Source organism: Acipenser ruthenus, chromosome 13 (assembly GCF_902713425.1).
Source record: "Acipenser ruthenus chromosome 13, fAciRut3.2 maternal haplotype, whole genome shotgun sequence".
NCBI lineage: Eukaryota > Metazoa > Chordata > Actinopteri > Acipenseriformes > Acipenseridae > Acipenser > Acipenser ruthenus.
This window is the reverse complement of record NC_081201.1, coordinates 20,912,688-20,934,543: the sequence shown is the minus strand read 5'-3', so window position 1 is coordinate 20,934,543 and position 21,856 is coordinate 20,912,688. Positions and strand designations below refer to the sequence as shown.

Genomic DNA, 21,856 nt, shown 5'->3' with positions numbered 1-21,856 from the left:
TACACTATTCTTGCCATTTCATAAATGATGATAATGAACCTGGAATTTATGACACCCATGACCGAACTTGACGGAAAGAATCACAGAATACAAGTCAAAGCATTAGGTCTTTATAATCTGGAAACCAAGTTACTCATATGACCCTAATGCAGCAGCCACCTTATATCACAGGTCAAAAGGGAAGGGGTGCTGTTCGATCTTGCCCAAGGAGTTTCCAGATCATTGAAAATATGAAGTTTGCATCTCAAATGGTTTATCAGTAGGTTCCACAGACCCAGATTAACACTGATCTTTGTCTACCTGTTGTATTTTCTTGTAAGTGTCAATTAGAGTCTGAGAAACTTTGTGACATCCAAAATAAACTATGAATACAAGTGATATTATAGCGTAGTGTTGCAGACATTGCAGGTTTTACTTACCTGGTCTCAGTGTGTAAAGGCCTTTCACAATATTTGCCATGACCGATGGTGTTATTTGAAAAGGTGTGGAATGAGCTTCTATAAGTAAAGCTGAAAAACAAAAACAAAAAAATAGTCAAACGTACTTAATATCACCTCTGTTAATGCCCCCCTCCGCTTACAATCTCCGATATACCGGAAGTGAATGGGAGGCAATGGGGACAAGCTCTTAATATTGTATTATGACACTCCAGTTAATACCACTGACATTTACCAACCGATTCCCACCACAATTAAAATGGCAGAACAAATAGTGTGTGCACAACTGAAGTATTCACATAGGATTCATGTTGTTTGGTTTCCATTTCTTACCCATTGCTTATGTTGTTCCTTAAATCCTTGAAATGTATTTAAGAAGTTTAAGCTCAGCATGGTTCGTACAATAGGTTCTCTCATGAAGACCATTAAAACATTGATGCTAGGTAGTTTCTCAAGGGCTTTTTGCATCATCAATCTGAGATTGAGACTAACTAGATTATTAGTCTCCACTTCAACACCTGTGCAATCTTCTCTGCTGACAATTGCATTGTGAAGGGATATTGAGTTATCTGCTGCTGCTAACGAGATGCAAACAGTTTGATTTATTCATTACAGGGAAGCTCACTCAAAATTAGTTAAATTGTCAGATAATTTCAAAGGATTGAGGATGGTTGTTCAACCGCCAGATTCTCCAGCCAAGCTCACAGCCAGGTAAAAGCAGCTTTAGAAAAACACGATAACTTACTCAATATTGCACCAACAGAACCCAGAATTACTCAGCATAACCGCAGACACCATTGAACCGAAAGGGAAACACAGAAACAATTAAAATGACACTTTGAAAGTACTTACTCTTTCATTATGTATTTTGTTCCTGGAGATTTTCTGGTACTACAGTATGCAACTGTACCCATGTGGTCAAACTGTGGTCAAACATCCATCTGGTACACCACATTAATGAGTGACACAGGAAGTAATAAGGTACGAGGAAGAGCAGGTTAAACTTTCTATACTTCTCCATATACCAAACTGATATACAACGCATTTAATGACAAAAAAAATGAACAAGTGATAAAGGTAATGCTAATAAGCAGGAAGCAACTGGATTTGAAAGCACTGGTTAGCACTCCTTTAAAGGGCTGCTGTTTGTTTTTTAAACTTCCCTTATAAAAGTCCACCACAGTAAATTTGCATTGTAAGTGAGCATTTTCCTATGCTTTCCCTATGCATTGACCAGTGTACCATGGTCTGTCATAGTGATTTAAAATGCTTTATCATACCTCTCTGGGCTTTACAATGCTTAACTAAGCTTTGATTTTACTATGGGGATGTTTTCTAAGGGTTGATGAAACAACAGTGTTAGCAAGTGTGATAAGTAGTAATGTCCCTAAAGCTGCATCCACACTGGACAGAGCAATGCGAGCGAAGTCACCGAATGTCAATCCACACCAGACGCGACTTGGAAATGATCCAAAACACTGGAAATAAATACATGGCCCCGCCCGTGCATTCCTATTGGACATACTAGAGATGGGCTGCCCCATTACAAAACAGGTCTTGTTTGGTTACCACCCTGACCTCCGGCAACTCCGTTGTAAAACAAAGATTGGACTTGTAAAATCTATAGATCAACATCCCTATATATCCAACAGAATTATTATTATTATTATTATTATGATGATGTTGTTGTTATTGTTAAGCACTATATAACCACCATCTTCATTATTATTATTATTATTATTATTATTATTATTATTATTATAATCCATGTTATTGTGCGCAGGTCACCACTTGCCATATATTATTTACTTGTATTTAGTTTTTCCTTTTAAAACAGTCTGGTGAACTTGTCAGAAAATGCTTTATAAATATAGCTCATAATCTTCATGTATGTATGGACTTGGTAATCTTGGGATGTGTCACATAGAATACAAACGTGTTGCTGGCTTTGTTTTACAACGTATAGAATAGTAGGACCTAATATTTTTGTTTGTTTGGTGACTCTCCACAAAACTTCGCTTTATGCGCATGTAAAGACCACCTTCTTGTCACTGATTTGTGGCACAGAACAATTTAGTGAACAAAACATTATTTATCATAAAAACAAACAAACCAACCAAAAAGCTTAAAATTAGGTCACATGTTCAAGTTGTGTGAATGCGGGACCTTTTTTGTGTCATTTTTAAAAGCCAGCAAAAGTGCTCATTTTTCATTTAAATGCTGAATATGTAGACTGCATGTATGCTCATTGCTTATTAATAAACCTATTTTTATGTAACTTGCATAAATCGGAAAGAAAATGTCTCAGTGCTGCTAAATGCACCACCTGCAAGCCACTTCTGGATGTCTTTGTAGTCATTCAATTTACAATCAGTATGGCTACTGCTGCACCTCATAAATTAACTTTTCTGTTTTGAGGCGTGACTTGTTTTCAGGCATGACGTGTTTTGAGGCATGTGTTTGATGTGTGTCAAGGGTGTTAACCTTGCTTCTGATTAGCCAGTTTCATTCCAGTCACGACGCAAAATTTTCCGAGAGCAACGTCACTCTCTTCTGGTGTGGATACTCCCATCTGACTGCAGTGACTTCTAAATTATTCACTCGCGTCCAGTGTGGATGCAGCTTAATGGAGTGACAGTCCTCTTCAGTTCTGCTACTCGCACACTGGCAGCATTCAGCAATTTGACAGGCTTTTCACAACATGGCTGTAGAACAGCTTTGTTTTAATTACAAGAGAGTTTAGCAGGAGTTCTGTTTGCAGTATTTCAATGAAGAGGGACATTGCCTCAATTCAGCAGCATCTTGTTTGGATGCAGATCTTTACCCTTGACAACAAGCTTCAATTCGAAAAGCTAATATTTAGACACTTTTTAATCCTCATTCAGGTAATATAAAAATGTGTTAAAGTTATAGGTTTAAATAAAAATTTAAATTTTTTTTAAAAAAATTAAAACCCACAGAGACTTGAAATATTTATGGCCAAGTATATTATTGTCTGAGTAGGCGAATCAGAATGAAAAATCTTATTGGATCAACATAACCCTAAACCACGCAGAATGACTGCAAACAGCATGCAATTGTAAGCAAAATAAAAACAAAACAGACAAATAAAGAGACTTTGGAAGCCATTTGTTCTTTAATTTGTAATTATGCAGAATAAACTTCAGCATGCGCCACTATTACTCTCTACCTTGCATAACTGATACAGTGATATCTTGCATAACGGCATCTCACTACAAAGGCAAGCCTGCAATTAAAGCCCTATATTGACAGTCCAATTTATCTCCATTGACTTCAATGGAAATGGGCATCTTCAGCCCGGTTTTAATGGGGAGGTTTCACTGTACCTGACCTGTCAGTAGAACTAAAGCACAAGGCTAATTTGCATGCCATACTACTGCCTTTCAGGAATGCTTTGGCCTAATAAATAAATAAATAAATAAATAAATAAATAAATAAATAAAAAACACCACCATTTTACATAATGCATATTTTCATCTACAGCAAAAAAGTGCATATACCTCCTGTACAATGCTATGAAAAAGTATTTGCCCCGTCTGATTTTCTGCATTTTTGCACATTTTTCACATTGTATTTGGTCAGATTTTTTTGTGGGTTGTAGTAGTATATAGAGGGAGTCAGAGAAAACATGACACCGAAGTTTGGTGCTTCTTTCATTTGTTTGGTGTGCAAGGTAATCAACCATGCAATCTTCAGGTCTGAAAAAGTTATTGCCCCCCCCTAGTTAACTCAACCCAATTAAAGGGCTAATTAGGGTCAGCTGTTTGAGTACTTTGGTTAACAACCAGGCCTGATTTGGGCCAGCCCTGCCCAATATAAAATCTAACTAACTCTGGCCCTTACCATCAGAGTGAAGTTGTCAGCACACAGGTTCTAGAGGTGCTCTTAACTGTATTATTACTTGTACTGTGATTCTTGAAATGTATTTTTGTTTACGACTGTAAGTCCCCCTGGATAAGGGTGTCTGCTAAGAAATAAATAATAATAAGAATAATAATAATAATAATAATAATAATAATAATAATCATGCCACGAACAAAATAACTTCCTGAAGACCTCCGGAAAAAAAAGTTGTTGATGCCTATCAGTCTGGAACGGGTTACAAAGCCATTTCTAAGGCTCTGGGGTTCCACCGAACCACAGTCAGAGCCATATTGTCCAAATGGAGAAAGTTTGGGACAGTAGTGAATCTTCCCAGGAGTGGCCGTCATGCAAGGCGTAAAATCGTCCAGGAAGTCACAAAGAGCCCTAGAACAACATCCAGGTATCTGCAGGCCTCTCTCGTCTCGGCTAAGGTCAGTGTTCATGATTCCACCATCAGAAACACACTGGGCAAAAATGGGATTCATGGCAGAGTAGCAAGGCGGAAACCATTGTTCACTAAGAAGAACATGAATGCTTGTCTCAAGTTTGCCAAAAAGCACCTGGATGATCCTCAAGAGTTCTGGAACAATGTTCTATGGACAGATGAGTCAAAAGTGGAACTTTTTGGCCGACATGGGCCCAGTTATGTCTGGCGAAAACTAAAAACTGCATTCCAAAGTAAGAACCTCATACCAACGGTCAAGCATGTTGGTGGTAGTGTCATGGTTTGGGGATGCTTTGCTGCATCAGGACCTGGACGCCTTGCCATCATTGAAGGAACCATGAATTCTGCTCTGTATCAGAGAATTCTACAGGAGAATGTCAGGCCATCTGTCCGTGAGCTGAAGCTGAAGCGATAGCTGGGTCATGCAGCAAGACAATGATCCGAAACACACAAGCAAGTCTACATCAGAATGGTTGAAGAACAAGAAATTTAAAGTTTTAGAATGGCCTAGTCAATGTCCAGACCTTAACCCCATTGAGATGTTGTGGCAGGACCTGAAAACGAGCAGTTCAGGCTCGAAAACCCACAAATGTCACTGAGTTGAAGCAGTTCTGCAAGGAGGAGTGGGCCAAAATTCCTCCACGGCGCTGTGGGAGACTAATCAATAACTAAAGGAAGCGTATGGTTGCAGTTATTGCTGCTAAAGGTGGCATAACCAGTTATTGAGTCTAAGGGGGTGATTACTTTTTCACACGGAGCATTGGGTGTTGCATAACTTTCTTTAATAAATAAATGAAATATGTATCAATTTTTTGTGTTATTTGTTCACTCAGGGTCCCTTTTATCTAATATTAGGTTTTGGTTGAAGATCCGATAACATTCAAAAATATACTTTTTACATTCAAAATATACTTTTTAACGTGTCAAAAATATACTTTTTCACGGCACTGTATACACATATTTCTCTTTGCTTGAATTATTATTTTCTTAAAATACAGTAGTAAACAATGCTGTAACCTCGCTATAATGCCCTTTATTATAACGAACCTGGTCACTGGACCCCAAATAAAAAAAAATGAAAAATAAAAAAAAGATAATATTGTAACGTATGAGGTCTGTGACGTGCAGGGACGTTTGGAGTAGGAGGGGCTGTGTTTCACATCAGTCGAACAGCCTATGGGCGATAGGCACGGACCACAGGAGCGGCTGGTGATTGGGGGGGACTAACGAACAGTGACAAGGGGTGTTTGTTGTTATTGTTATAAAGCAGAGAGAGAAGTGAATAAACAGAGAGAGCAGTTCCACCCTGAGATTCCTTTAAAAAATGTATTAGTTTTAGCGGTGTAGGTCGTGGCCCCCAATGACCTGTTAATTGTTAGTTAACAACTGGCAGATTGTCTTTGATAATTTATGAGTGTAATAAGATTGAGTTTGGCCCTGAATCGCCTGAAGGCTCATTCTTATAGCGTTAAGGATTTTTGTTATAATATACACACACTGTCAACATCCCGGTCTGTACGCACAGGGTCATGCCACCTCTGCAGTGAAGTCAACTCTCTTGTTTTAAGAAATGCGCGCTGTGTAACTATGCCTCCTAAACGAAAATCATTTTATTATGTTGCAACAAAGCCGGACGCTATATTGATTGTCTGAAAAAAGTACTAACGCAGACATATTTCTGTCGTGAATATAGGTTGTCAAAAAGTACTAGTTTTTTGGCTTGTTCAGCAATCATATGGCAAAGCAAAAAAAAAAAAAAAAACGACGTAAAACGATACTGAGGATCTGATTAACTTTTCATGTCGGGTTGATTTGGAATAAAAAAAAACTCCAGTTTGGGATTCTTGCATGTTGGATTAAGATTTGGTGCACTTTGAAAAGATTCATGTCAGACTGATTTTGAATAAAAGTTCAGCTTTAATTTGGGATTTGTGCTTTTTTTCTGCGTTTTAATTCTTTAATGAATCGGATAAAACAAAAGCAGAATACTGCATACAGGAAATGAACAAGTACATGTAATTCTATTTTTATTCACCATCTCATCTCATCTCATTAACTTACTCCAACAGTTTATCCTTCACTTTGATTGTCCTTTCGCTATAACGAACCCCTCGATATAACAAATAAAAGGCTTGGACCCCAAAAGGTTCATTATAGCGAGGGTGGACTGTAATAACATTTCACAGCTTGTGACTCACATGGGCCACCTTGTGATTTTGCAGACGCATAGCAGCTACGAGTGTTTCTACTGTATTTGATATTTGGAAAGTGCCTGCATTCTCAACCCTGTCAAAGCTTTTGGCTTGATTTCAGCTCTAGGGCATTCTCACAGCATTATCTGGGAAATGTTTAACATAAAAGGGTGATTCATTAATAACAAAACAACAAAATTCACACCCAGCATTCTGCACAAAGATCTACTGTGCAGGTCAATGGCAGAGACCAATGTAACAGTCAGTACGTTTACATGACAAAGTGTTTTCTGAAAACTAATGTTTTCGGAAAACTGAATCAGAAAACGGATTTTCTTAAAACGTCGCTTTTCTGTGTTTACATGATTAACGATAAAAAGTCTAATTAGAATTCAGCTGTATACATGGATTGAAGTTTTCGGAAAACGCAGGATATTTTCGCATGCAAAGTACTGTAGTACCCCAAGTACGATTTGAACAGACCGGACATTTTTTCTGCGATAGAACGGAGACCAATCCAATAACAAGTGCTTTATCGAAGTGTCAGGTCTTAAATTCAAAGATTACTATCCTATACCTCTATTCAGATTCCCCACAATGTGCAATCAGCCTTTCCAACAGCTCATCCTGTTCTATATTACCAGTTTCTTTTGGAGAAATTATTTTAAATTATCACGTCATTTTAAAGCTGGAAAAAATGTACTGTTTCAGTATGGGATATTAAAAAAATACATACGGACAAATATTACTTTATCCCTAACTTACTATTATTATTATTATTATTATTAATTTATTTATTTATTTCTGAGCAGACGCCCTTATCCAGGGCGACTTGGTCGTAAACAAAAATACATTTCAAGAATCACAGTACAAGTATTAATACAATTAAAAGCAAGATAAAACACAATGACTTCGGTTCTAGCAAGTATAAGTATATTACAAAATACGATTCAACGAAGCAAATGGATCCACGCAGACTGAATACATATTATTATTATCTTCTGTTTTCTAAAACCACGTACAGGAATGAAGGGCAAAGTTTGCACATGTGCAGAACGCTATCAGAATACGTTTTCCGAAAAGTGCGTTTACATGATATACATTTGATTCATTTTTGGAATTGAATCGGAAATTTTTAGGTGCTCTTTTCCTGGCCTAAGGAATATTCCGATACATTTTCCGAAAACTGTGTTTACATGACTTTTGATATCGGAATTCTTATGCTCATGTAAACGCACTGAGTGTTGTTTCTTTTTGTTGTTGTTGTTAAGTTGAGCAACACATTTAGCAGCATTTGATTTTTTCAGTGTACCGATGACAATAACAAACTTAGTGAAAGCCTACTTTGGAGATTTGCAATTTAGTTTTTCAACTTCAGAATTCAGCACTACATGGCAATGCCTAGAGGTTGGAATAATGGCAGGATGCACCATTTCTCCACTGGCTTTTACCATGGCAATGGAAGTAATCATTAGGGCTTCAAAATGGGTAGTGGGAGGAGAGCGCTTGGCTTCTGGAATGCGACTACCACCAATTCGAGCATACATGGATGACATGACAACCATGACTACAACAGTAGCCTGCACTAATCGGTTATTGGGCAAATTAACCAATAACATTGAATGGGCACGAATGCAATTCAAGCCCACTAAATCAAGGAGCATCTCTATAATTAAAGGTAAAGTAGTAAATAAAATGTTCTTCATTAATGGTGAGGCAATACCAACAGTGTCTGAGAAGTCAGTGAAGAGTCTTGAGAGATGGTACGACGGAGGTCTAAAGGACACAGTTCGTGTGGGAGAAGTTAGACAACAAGCAGTGGAAGGGTTGAAGAGCATAGACAGCAGCGCTTTACCAGGCAAACTAAAACTCTGGTGCTTTCAGTTTGGTCTACTGCCGAGTTTGCTGTGGCCACTGACTGTGTACGAGGTTTCTTTGACAACAGTAGAGAAGCTGGAAGCTTTAATCAGTTCATATATCAGGAAATGGTTGGGAGTTCCTCGCTGCCTCAGTAGAGTGGGACTTTATGGTAAAGGAATACTGCAGCTACCAGTCTCCGCTCTAACCGAGGAGTTTAAGTGCGCCAAGGTCAGACTGGAAATGACATTAGTAGAGCCACGTGACAAATGCGTAATGGAGGCAGCACCTTTGTTGAAAACTGGAAGAAAGTGGGCGGCAAAGAAAGCTGTGGAGGATGCAAAGGCTGCCCTTCGAATTGGTGATATCATGGGGCAAGTTCAGTATGGAAGAGGGGGTCTTGGTCTCAGTTCAGCTCCTCCTACATGGCACAAGGCAGCCCCAGCTCAATGGAGGAAGCTGGTAGTCAACAAGGTGCAAAAGCAGGAGGAGAGGATGAGGCGTATAATGGCCATTTCCCAGGCCAAGCAGGGAGAATGGATGAGATGGAGAGTGTGGAACAACGCAAGATTGGCTGGCAAGACCTATGGTCAATGGAACAGAGCAGGATCAGTTTCCTCATCAGGTCAACATATGATGTTCTCCCATCACCACAGAACCTAAACCTCTGGGTAGGAGAGGATCCCTCATGTCCTTTGTGTTCATCACCTGCAACATTAAGGCACATTTTGACAGGATGTAAAGTGGCTCTTAGCCAAGGACGGTTTACTTGGCGCCATGACCAGGTGCTGCGATGTTTGGCATTAGCATTGGAAGACAAGCGTAACACTACTAATAAGTTGCCACCTGTTCCATCAAAACATTACACACAAAAGACAACATTCCTCCACCCAGGAGAGCAACCACCAAGAAAAGGTGTTAAAACCAAGCCTCGCCCAGAACAACTGGAAGCTGCTAGAGACTGGAAAATGCTGGCAGATGTTGGTCAACGGCTTATTTTTCCACCTGAGATTGCCACCACTAACCTTCGACCAGATATTGTCTTGTGGTCTGGATCAGCACGCCTTGTTCACCTGGTAGAGTTAACAGTGCCATGGGAGGATGCTGTAGATGAGGCGTATGAGAGGAAGAAACTGAGGTATGCTCAACTAGCCTCTGAAGCGGAACAGCGAGGACGGAGAGTCCGGGTTTACCCAGTGGAGGTGGGTTGTCGAGGATTTGTGGCACACTCTACAACCCGGTTTCTCAGAGACGTCGGATTCAGTGGCCAAGAGTTGCGTCGCACAGTGAAGAATTTATCTGAAGCAGCAGAGAGGAGCAGCAACTGGCTGTGGTTGAGATGGAAAGATTCTGGCTGGGGATCTCAAGCACAATAGAAAGGAAAGCTGATGTACAGGTAAGTAAGCTGGGCTGAGTTTAGTAGGGGACTGAGGGGGGTGATGCTGGGACGCCAGAATCACCGTCGAGCCCTCTTGAGGTGTCGTGGGCTAGTCGACGAATCACCGAGGATGGAAGGTGCCCACTTGAAGACCCCAGAGATGTACCCTACTTAGCTCAATCCAGACGGTTGTCATGCTGATGCGTTGGGGAGACCGCACTGTGGTTGATCCCCGGAGCCAGCATCGCAGCCGTTGTGTGTGCTGATGCGCTAGGGAGGCAATAAGCTGATCCCTGGAGCCAGCATTACACTTCAGCCATCAACACCAGACAGAAGGATATCTACATCATCATATGGAAGGAAGCGCAAATGGATGGAGACACAGATGGATCACATTAGTTTACTGTAAAGCTACGTCTTAGTTGGTGCTTATCTTGGCGAGAGCGGAGTTCAGATCAGCATGAAGTTTTAACATCTACTCTCGTGTAATGGAAATCAGCAGTCAGTGTTTATATAACCCTGTAAATATGAAATGCTCGAGATATAATTTCAAATTGCAAATGTATTTATTTAAACTAGGATAGAACCCTTGATATATACATCCCATTTACAAGGGTGTCATGGCAAGAGAAGGCAGCAAGAAACAACATTATAAAATCAACAGCAAAAGCAGACCACTCATTCAAAACAGGACAAAAACACTTAAGACATTCATGAAAACAGGAATACAACATAAAGGCATATAAATAGAACAATTCCAGTTCACATGATCCTGGCTATAGTCAGTATTTTCAGGATGTGCAACCCTTGTCAGATTTATAATACATATTTATGAGTGATTTTAAAAGGTTGTGAAGTGGCTGTTTTTATGTTCGAAGGCAATGAGTTTCAAAAGATGAGATGCTGGATGTACAAAGGCATGCCTGCCCATATTAGATCTCAATCTAGGGATTTTAAAAGTAGGCACATCATTTGATATTAATGCATAGGTAGAGTTACTCTAACAGAGATGTAAGGTCACTTGGAGCATTTCCAGTGTACACCTTGTAAACCAAGCACAAAAAATGACAGCCTCCTATTCTCCAGACAGAGTGCAGCAGAGACAGCTTTGTAAGCTTTCTATTCTCCTGACTGAGTGCAGCAGAGACAGCTTTGTAAGCTTTCTATTCTCCTGACTGAGTGCAGCAGAGACAGCTTTGTAAGCTTTTGCTCTTCTTGGTACAGGGTTTCAGATTGAAGCCAACTTCAGCAATGGCTCTGAGGCCAACAGGAAAGAAGTTTCAATCTCCAACCAGCTACCTAAGTATAGGCAAGCTTTGCAACCAGTGACAAGCATTGTAGCAGTTTAACAAGGCCCTTCCCCACACTTCTTATGGTACTGTATATTTCTAGGGTCCTTGTTAAGTATATACAGGACCCTCGTGTCAGTCCGATAAATGGCACCAATCATTATCTCTCGGTTTTATACTGTGCGATTATTATGTGATTATGGAGGACCCTCTGTATGAGCATGCACTGGTTTTAATAAAAATACAGGATTGCTAACTAGGGCTTTAAATCCATGCCAATGAAGAATTAATAATGTCTGAGAACTACAGTTACACCATAACTCAGTAAACCGAAAAAAAACGATCTGTATATATTGCTCCAATCTCTGGAGTGCTGCAAGGGTAAAGTTTAATACAGAAAAAAAGACATGACAAATTTCATTAAAGTCATTGTAGTCACTAACATAACATTCAGAATATCTGGACCACCTTGTCAATCATTAACTGCCATATTTTTTCAAATCAAGTCATGCTTTTTTTTTTTTTCAAGTTACATATCCAAACCATTATGCGCAATCAAAATTCTAAGATAAAACTTATAGGAAACTAAGTTAAGTAAGTCCAGTCCTGGGTTTCAAAACTACAGTACCCTCAATTAAGTATAGTATTTAAATGATCAGGGGGCAGGAGTTTAATGTTAAATGAACTGTGTCCCGTCTGCATTGCTAGTAAATGGTATCTGATCTGACCCAAAATATCCGTTCGAATAAACAGATCAGATCTATAAAAAGATGTGCTATCTACAGAAGGAGCTATGTTCACGTCAGTCTGTTCTGTAGATATCCCATCTTTGTATGGGTCCCTAGATTTTTCATTATTTTTAAAAGACATGGTAGGGGGGCTCCCAAGTGGCGCATCCAGTAAAGGTGCCCTGCATGGAGTGCAGAATGCACTCTATAGCCTGGACGTCGCCAGTTCAAGTCCAGGCTATTCCACAGCCGACCGTGGACGGGAGGGAGCTCCCAGGGGATGGCGCACAATTGGCCGAGCGTCGCCCGGGGGGAGGGGGGTTTAGGTCGGCCAGGGTGTCCTCAGCTCACCGTGCACCAGCAATCCCTGTAGTCTGGCCAGGTGCAGCAGGCTTGCCTGTAAGCTGCCCAAGAGCTGCGTTGTCCTCCGACGCTGTAGCTCTTGGGTGGCTGCATGGTGAGTCCGCAGTGTGAAAAAAAGCAGTCGGCTGCCGGCACACGCTTCAGAGGACAGTGTGTGTTCATCTTCGGCGCTCCTGAGTCAGCGCAGGGATGGTAGCGGTGAGCTGAGCCTACAAATAATTGGACATATCAAATTATTAAAATTGAAAATAATAAAAGTAACTGGCAACGACTAAATTAAACTACAAAAAAAAAAACACGACATGGTAGAAACATAGAATATTATAAGCGCTTTTCCCTGGTTCATCTCAATACCTACAAGTATGCATGAAGATCCGTCTTTATTTACTATATGTCTTCAACAAGGATTTTTCAGGCTATGAAAAATATTATTTTAGGTGTATACCCAAGACACAGCTTTCACTTCGAGAGAGCTATGCTTACTACTATGTAGAAGCTTGAATTAAACTCTATGTCAGCTGAAGTGAAATTGTGACTGGGAGCTGCACAAAGGCAGAAATACATTAAAAGATAGTAATAAATCCCATAGGGTGAGGGTGTTATTGGCAAGGTTGTTACTGATCCGATAATTTATTTCAGGTAGATAGCTGCAATCTTCCACAAACTGCTCTCAGCAGCTGCTGTCACTGTTGCTTCACGCTCGGGAATTCGCTGCTTGTTTACTTGCTACCAACACTGTTGCTGCTCGCCAGCATCACACACTGGGAAGGACACAGCAAAATGAATGTGCTCTGGAGGGCACAGAAGTATTTTAACCTGAGAGAGAGTTCCTTATTAGATGGGAAGATCAAAGGAACATGGATTTAGTGCAGAATATGCTGCAGCACCTTGTTTTGATTTGTGCAATAGCCTTTTCAGACATTTCTTTTTCAGGTCACGGATGAACAACAACAGGCAATGGCAAACGGCTAATAGTAGTTGCTTGGCTGGATTCTGTATACAAAACAGCACAAGTTATAGATGCACTTTAAATCTGCACCATTAAGTTAACGTGCACCTTTGATCCCCACTTTTAGTCCTATTCTGCCCACAGCATCTGTTTCATTTGATTAGTTTACCAGAGTCTCAGTTCAAATGCCTTCAAAAAGATGACTCACAACAGGCTCCCTGGATCCTCTGCCTGCATGTCCATCAGTCCTGTCAAGCCAACATCCCCGTGTAATTACACTTATTATCAACAGTTATATTTTAAATATATTACCAGCAGTGGATCTTACAGTTTGTTTGTTTTTTTCTCAATTGATAAAACACAAATTTTGTATACTCCAAAACAATTATCAAAACACTTAACACAAATGCCAAAACACTTTGCACATTTTCAAAACGCATCACATATTTGCAAAATGTAGTGTGTATGTCAAATCTATTTCACACACCTTGCAAAACATAATACTCGCATCAATACATCAAGCACAAAGTTATATTACATCATCCAAAGTAAAATGCAATGGTTCTTAACATAGGAACAGTAACTGCTAAACTGTTATAGTAACCCTTTAAATATTTTCAGTTAATACCCGTTTCTGCCCTTTATTTGTATTGGGTGGGTTGAGCACTGATGTCTATGCAGTACAGTATATATTTATAATAAGTACATTGACCATTGGCTAGAAATGGCATGCAGTCTCCTTGCTGTCTATTTGAAGATGCTAATTCCTTTACTCTTTCACTATTCCTCTCAGAAGGGCCTTTGTACTAGTGTACTCGCCTATCGCTGTCTCGACCTTTCTGCTAATAAATAAATAAATAAATAAATAAATAAAATAAATAAAAATCTCTTGGGGGGGGGGGAGTGTTTCCTTTGATATAGACCTTTTATACAGAATTCTCATGTAATTTTTTTTTTGTTATTAAGTAGTGCCGATTGAGTTTCCATGTGTGGAACATTTGTTGAAATAAATGAGCGGATTGTTGGCAATTGAACAAGATTGAACCCACATTTTGAGGAGGAATCACTCCCATAACGGGTGCGTTAGGAATGAGTTCACAGAATTAGAGGGTTTGTTCACAGTTTTGCTATGTGTGTGTTTACTAGTGAATGCATGATCTAATTTGTGTTAGCAGGTTAGATATTTCTATACATGTTTTAGGGTTTATGTGGAGGGTTTTGATTGATGTATTTTACCAATTGAGAAAAACCTATAATAATGTTGCTCTGGTATTTCTAACCCAGATTGTCTACATGACCACTGAGGGGACAAGCTAGCAGGGTTAATATAGAATGAATGTACAGTGCTGTTTAGATGAATCCAAACAGACACCACTGTCTCTATTAGGTTATTAGTAGGGCTTCTGATTTTCTACTCTCCTTTAAAATTCAGTTGATACTTATTAAGCCTTTCGTATAGATCTTAAATCACAACTGAGAAATGCGTTAATGGTAGAATTAATTTAATTTACAGAGTTTTTCTATGAAACAACTAAATGGGCTTAGGGCTTTCATTTTAGCTTTTAATAAAGATGAATCGCTTATTAACATGTTGCAATCTCATTTGTACGTTCTGCTTGTTAATCAATAATTAAGGCTTGGCCAATTTAAAAGCCAATTTAGTTATTTCACTAACACGTTTCTTAGTTGTGACTGAGATACACCAATGGCTTAACAGGTATCAATTGAATTTTTAAAAGGAGAGTAGAAAAGTCGGGGTAAAGCACCGAAAACCAGAAGCCCTAGTTATTATGCATTTTAAAAATCAAGACTAAAGGGTTTCTTAACTGCGCATGCCTTAGCTGCAATATATATAGGCTACTTAGAATTACTGTTTGTTTTATTTCGTACTGCACATCACAAACAAAAACATACAAAACAATTAAAAACAAAGCATTAATATCGTACTGTTATCATATACACATGCATTGCCCAATAACACAAAGCAAATTAAATATCTACTTGCTGTAGCGTTTTTTTAAGCAATGCACTAGCAAAAGTCACAGGGCAGTGACGTCAGCTCCCTAGCAACAGGCCTCCTATGTTGGGAATGGATTCTTTCAATGCAGCGGGTTTGGGCATTTGAGAAAGGAGAGGAAGATTCGTGAAATTAATTGGAGACTTAAGTTGATCAGAAGTAATTAGCCTCCGCAGTATGAATTAAAACAGTGTGCTGCTTTTTATACGAAAAATTAGAAAAAGCAGGTTGCGTAGACGATTTATATTGGACCCTGACGCCCCCGATAAAACGAGAGAGTGGTTGTACACTATTTGTTATTAGCCTATTTGTATTTCTATGGGTCTCTCGCTATATCGCGGCCCTCGATATATAGTGGATTTGTATTGGACCCCGACACACACGAAAAGCAACCGATAGAAATACGATTCTGCATGCGAAAAGTGATGACCCTAAACATATGATTTCCAATATACCATATGGGCAATTTTTATACTTAAAACACATTTGTAGCGATACAGCAGATTATAAAATAAAAGCTTTGGACATGCAGAACCATTTTTTATCTAGAGGATATAACAGCATAACATTAAAAACGTCCTATAATAGAGTGGAAAAATTAAACAAATAGATCTAATAGAATCAATCAAGAATGTCTTTTGTCATTGAATATAATCATTTTTCCAATGAGGTTAAAAAAATGATTTTGAAAAATTGGACAATATTGCAATGTGATCCTCAACTTAGTTCACTGGTTACTATTCCACCAAGATTTTGTTTTAAAAAAAAAAAGAGGCAAAAATATGAAAGATTAATTAGTTAGTTCTATGTATAAATCACCTTCTAGTTGTAATTGGCTAACGACAACCACATAAGGAAATGATCGTTGTGGCAAATGCATACACTACTATAACACTCAAAACACTAAGTATTTTAACCATCCACAAACAGGTAAAAAATACAAAATTCAAGGATTGATTAATTGTAACACAACTCATGTCATTTATATGCTAAAATGCCCTTGCAGCTTAGCATATATTGGTCAAACAAAAATTAATCTTAAAATTTGAATAGCGGAACATAAGGCAGCTATTCGTAATTATAATTTAGATTATGCAATTGCCAGACATTACCAAAAGATGAAGCATGGTTCAGCATCCAGTTTGAAATTTATTGGTTTTGTGGGACATATTCTCTGAATATGATAATACATGAACGTGATATAACTGGACTAATTAATGAAACTTTTGTGTCTTAGGAAAAAAGCTAACTGCTGTATCTTAACAAAAAGGGCCCCTTGGTTCCTAGCAGACATACTGAACTATGTGACCTACTGATTAGAGGACCAGCACCTGAACTGGATTAGGCTGAGCAGACAGTTGAATTATATACAGATAATTCACACATGCAAGAACAATCATTTGGATGGAAGGAAGACATAAACTAGCGATGCCCCAGTTGAAAAGGACATTAAAACATCAAAGGACAGTGAGTTTTAAAAAAGGCAAGATTATCTCATGAAAGTGGCTATTTAGAAGAGTGAGAAAGATTATCAATATCTACGCAAACTGAACATTTTGCGCTCCACATCGAATGCTAAACAAGGTGCTGTCTAAGCAAAGCTGCAACTCTGGGACTCAATGACCACAAACAACGAGACTGAGGCCCGGCTGAAGGACTGCCGTAAAACTTACAGAGACTTATCAGACAAACCAGTGTACACCTAAAACCACAGTATCCAAAAGAAACTGTGCCCTGCTACCTGCGTAGCTAAAATATTCAGCAAAGAGGACAGAGTGGACGGGCGCTGTTGTGGATCCTATACTGAGGACTGAAGACTGTTGCAGCTGTTTGTTGATTCTAAGAATTGAAACCTTTGTTGCCGAGTTTGATCCAACGTGGGATTGAAGACTTTGTTGCGGAGAGGAGAGTTTTTGTACTGGACACTTAAAAAGACTGAGTTTCCAAGCCAGCAGACCAAAAGTCTAAGCTTCAAGGAACTGCCGAGTATAATTCCAGTTGCATTTTCCTTTCATGGAACTAAATTAATTAATTGTAACACATTCACATACAACTGAACTGTTAATTATTTAATTTGCACACTTTGAGTGTGAAATAACTTTAAGTGAAACTTGAAGTAACTATAAGTAATCTACCTCATATTGTTGTATGAAGAATTTCTTTAAAAGTAAACTTGCCATATACTTAATCTATATACCATTAATAAGCTAAATGTGATATATTCTAGGATTGTCTGCATTATCTCAGTTGAGGTTGTGATTGTACAGTGCCTCAACCCCTAAGGATTTTCACATATTTCAAACCTAAAATGTTATTAGATCTTAATCTAAGTCCTAATAATAGATACAGATAACTTGATTAAACAAATGACACAAAAACATGATACTTTTTCAACATTTATTCATCCACAAATGATTCAACATTCAATATCCATGTGTAAAAAAGTATGTGATCCTTTAGATTCAGTAACTGGTGGCACCCCCTTGAGCAGCAATGACTTCAACTGAGCGTTTCCTGTAACTGTTGGTCAGTCTCTCACATCGGTTTTGAGGAATTTTGGCCCATTCCTCCTTACAGAACTGCTTCAACTCTGTGACATTTGAGGGCTTCCTTGCATGGACAGCTCGCTTCAGGTCCTGCCACAATATTTCGACAGGGTTTAGGTCCGGACTTTGACTAGGCCATTCTAAAACGCAGAATTTCTTCTTCTGCAGCCATTCTTTTATAGATCTGCTTGTATGTTTAGGAGCATTGTCTTGCTGGATGACCCACTTTTGTTTCAGATTCAGCTCACGGACGGATGGCCTGACATTCTCCTCTACAATCTTCTGATACAATGCAGAATTCATGGTTGTGTCAATGATGGCAAGCCGTCCAGGTCCCAAGGCAGCAAAGCAGCCCCAAACCTTCACACTCCCACCACCATGCTTGACGGTTGGGATGAGGTTCTTCTGTTCGAACACAGTGTTTGGTTTTCACCAAACATAACGCTTCTCATTGAGGCCAAAAAGTTGTACCTTTGACTCGTCTGTTCAGAGAACATTGTTCCAGAAGTCTTGTGGATCATCTATGTGCTCTTTGGCGAACTTCAGACGGGCAGCAATGTTCTTTTTAGAGAGCAGTGGTTTCCTCCTGGCTATCCTTCCATGAACACCATTCTTGTTCAGTCTTTTTCTGATAGTGGAGTCATGAACACTCACATTAGCCAAGGTGAGAGTGGCCTGCAGATCCTTGGATGTTACTCTGGGGTTCTTTGTGACTTCCTTGATGATTTTCCGGTTTGTTCTTGGAGAGATTTTGGTAGGACAACCGCTCCTGGGTAGATTGACTGTGATCTTGAACTTTCTCCATTTGTAGACTATCTGTCTGACAGTGGATTGGTGGAGCCCCAAATCCTTAGAAATGGTTTTGTAACCTTTTCTAGACTGATGAGCATCAACAACTGTTTGTCTGAGGTCCTCAGAGATTTCTTTTGATCGTGGCATGACATGTTTCCACACACCTGTATGGTGAAGACCAAACTCACAAAGTTTCTGATCTTTATATAGGGTGGGGCCTCCCAAACTCACCCCTGAAGATCTACCTAATTATTTAAACACCTGATTCTAATTATCCCCTTAACTGAGCTGATAAAACCAGGGGTTCACTTACTTTTTCACATACCCTGAATCTTAATTACTCACTGTTTGTCTAATTCATACATCATTTTGTTTCAAAAGACATGGAATTGGTTAATATAAACCCTATTGGATATTTAAGAAAAGACTGGTTTTGATTCAAGAAGGCTATCATGGTAAAACTATGGAATTTCCATAATTATTGGGGTTCACAAACTTTTTCTCGGAATTGTGTGCGTGTGTGTGCACGCGTGTGTGCGCAAGCTACTACGTCACAGCCTGCTGGTGTGTGAGGAGACAGGCAGTGTCATATTTCAATTGCCTGCTAGTCAAGTTAAGGCAATGAGAGTTTTTGAATTGTGTTTTGTGCTTAGACTAAGATATTTACTTTCTACCTTTGATGATTTCTGTTTATTATTTGTGTGCTTAATAAAATACTACTATAAATTGAACATTCCTTGTGTCTGCGCGTGAATGTGTGTTCATAGTAAAGCCTCGATCTTTGTAACATGTCAATTGAATATTGCTAGTAAGAGAACTAATCAACCCAGATAAACAATAAATTATCAATTATTGAATTCTTCCTACAGTTTGGAAAATGTTTGTGCCAGAAAGAGGGTGGCGTATAGTAAGATTATTATTGAGAAGGGAGGCATTCTGAATATTTACTTTAAAAACGAAAACTTAGACCTCAGTTCATATTTGTAATTATTTTCATTAATATAGGAAATCTATTCAGTATTAAAGACATTTATGATCATTTTTTGAAAAGTTCTCATTAAGGATCTCATGTGAAGCTTTATTTTATATTAGTAAATGCAATCTGGTTAAAGTCTCGTGGTGACTGGTTGGAGATTTAAGAATGATATAATTAATAAGATAGGTGTCTCTTTTGTAATTAGATTAACCTTTATTACTGGCTGGAAATTCATAAATTATGCCCTATATCATTATTTTTAAAATCTTTACTAATCATGTTGTGATATATTGGATCTAATGGTATTGAGAGTATCCTTTTGTAATTAATAAAGTTTTACCTAATTTATATATTCAAGTACACTAGTAATCAATCTAAATCTCTAATTGAATATGATTACATATTAAAATGATGTATAGCAACAGATTGTGCTCCAATTAATAATAAGGTTTGAACATATGAAGCCCAGCGAACGTCTGTTTTCTAGTCTTGTTGTGATATAAGGTAAATGACTCTTCAATTGGTAATAGATTAAAATGGAATTAGAGCTGTTTTAGGGTTAGTCACGCTATTTAAGATATATCTTTTTGTATGTCATTGTTAATTATGTATGTTTGTATTAAGATAACAAATATCCTTTTGACAACCCTGTTTGTGTGTTAATAATATTGTAATATTAAGATTTTAGTAAATTATCTAATTATTTAAACTGGTAAATAATTGAACTAATTGAATGTGATTAATGAAGAGTTGTATAAATAGGGTGTGCTCTAATTGATAATATTCACCACCTGATGAAAACTAAAAGCTGAAACGCATCATGGACATGGATCAGAAATATTTTTAATTTTTTTGTTTGTTTTTTGAAGTTTGTTCAACAAAAGAAATAAAATGAATTGAATCTTGGAAAACTTGAGTAGTGTGAATCAATAAGAAAAACTGCATGGTGAGCGACCAGGTTCTCTCTGCAGTCCTGAATCATAAGGATGAAGGTTTGTTGGAACATTCCCGGCATAAACATCCTACTTCATAAGCATAAACTGAGAGAGACAATCACTTTCTTTATATAAAACAAGTTATTTATTTTGTAAAGCACTGTAGGCTTTGAATGTGAATATCCAAGAATATAGCTGCTGTTTCCATGGGAACTGACTCAATAGAAGAGAAGACTATTCTGGAGAACAAACTGTACTGCAGATTTCTATCCAAGGTCACAGCCTCGATGGGTATTTGGTGAAAATCACTGAGGGTTAGTTACTTAGTCATTCAGTTTGGGTCAGGACTGTGTTGCACGTGCATCCATATAACCACCGATTCAGATATGTGCAATACCTTGTGGTAAAGAATGTTATCATAACTGCGTAAGCCGTTCTCTAGATAAATATAAATAGTGTGCAACATAAAGAGTGACATAGACAGACAAGAATGTTGTTAGTGTGCCAAGTTTAATATGACTTGAGATAAATGTAAAATCAAGGTGTAATCATTCTCAACAAAGCCATTTTCACATGTTCTAAAAACCTCCCCTCCCCACCCATTGCATTCGGCCCTCTTACAATAACGGTTTTGCAGAGGTATACTTTAAGCAGTATAGAATTAGCAATTGGGACATTTTGAGTTTCGTCAGTGACGACTGCCAAGACTGGTACATCTTCAAGCATTTGAAAGGGAGCAGCACGGTGTTACAGAACACCCTGCAGTGTTTGATGTGTCTTGTGTTGCCCGTATTTTTAAACATACTGATGACTCTTTCAAAGTCTTTAGTCCCATATCATGGTCATAAACCAACAGGGGAAGGAATTACTCAGGAGATTTCTCCAGGTGAAAGATCATTTCTCTTAATCCTTTGCGGTCCTATGTCGGACCTGGTCCGACATCGCAATTTTCCCTTTCCGGTCTAATGTCGGACCCTGTCCGACATCATCAAAAAGACGCAAAAAACAGGTCTCTAGTCGTTTTTTCTCCAGAAAAAGCCGAGAAAACCATTCAATAGCCGAGTGAA

General features: G+C 38.6%; 1 protein-coding gene across 2 annotated transcripts in view; it reads right to left on the bottom strand.

Moving 5' to 3' along the window:
- The window catches only part of cacul1 (CDK2 associated cullin domain 1), a 92,249-nt gene that overhangs the window by 26,398 nt on the left and 43,995 nt on the right, over positions 1 to 21,856 (bottom strand). The window contains exon 6 of one of the 2 annotated variants that reach the window (XM_034030044.2): positions 420 to 509. In XM_034030044.2, the coding sequence (XP_033885935.1) occupies positions 420 to 509 (90 nt within the window). Of the gene's footprint in view, positions 1 to 419; positions 510 to 11,832; positions 12,784 to 21,856 lie in introns of those variants that run through there. The other variant, XM_059035711.1, reaches the window with a different exon arrangement.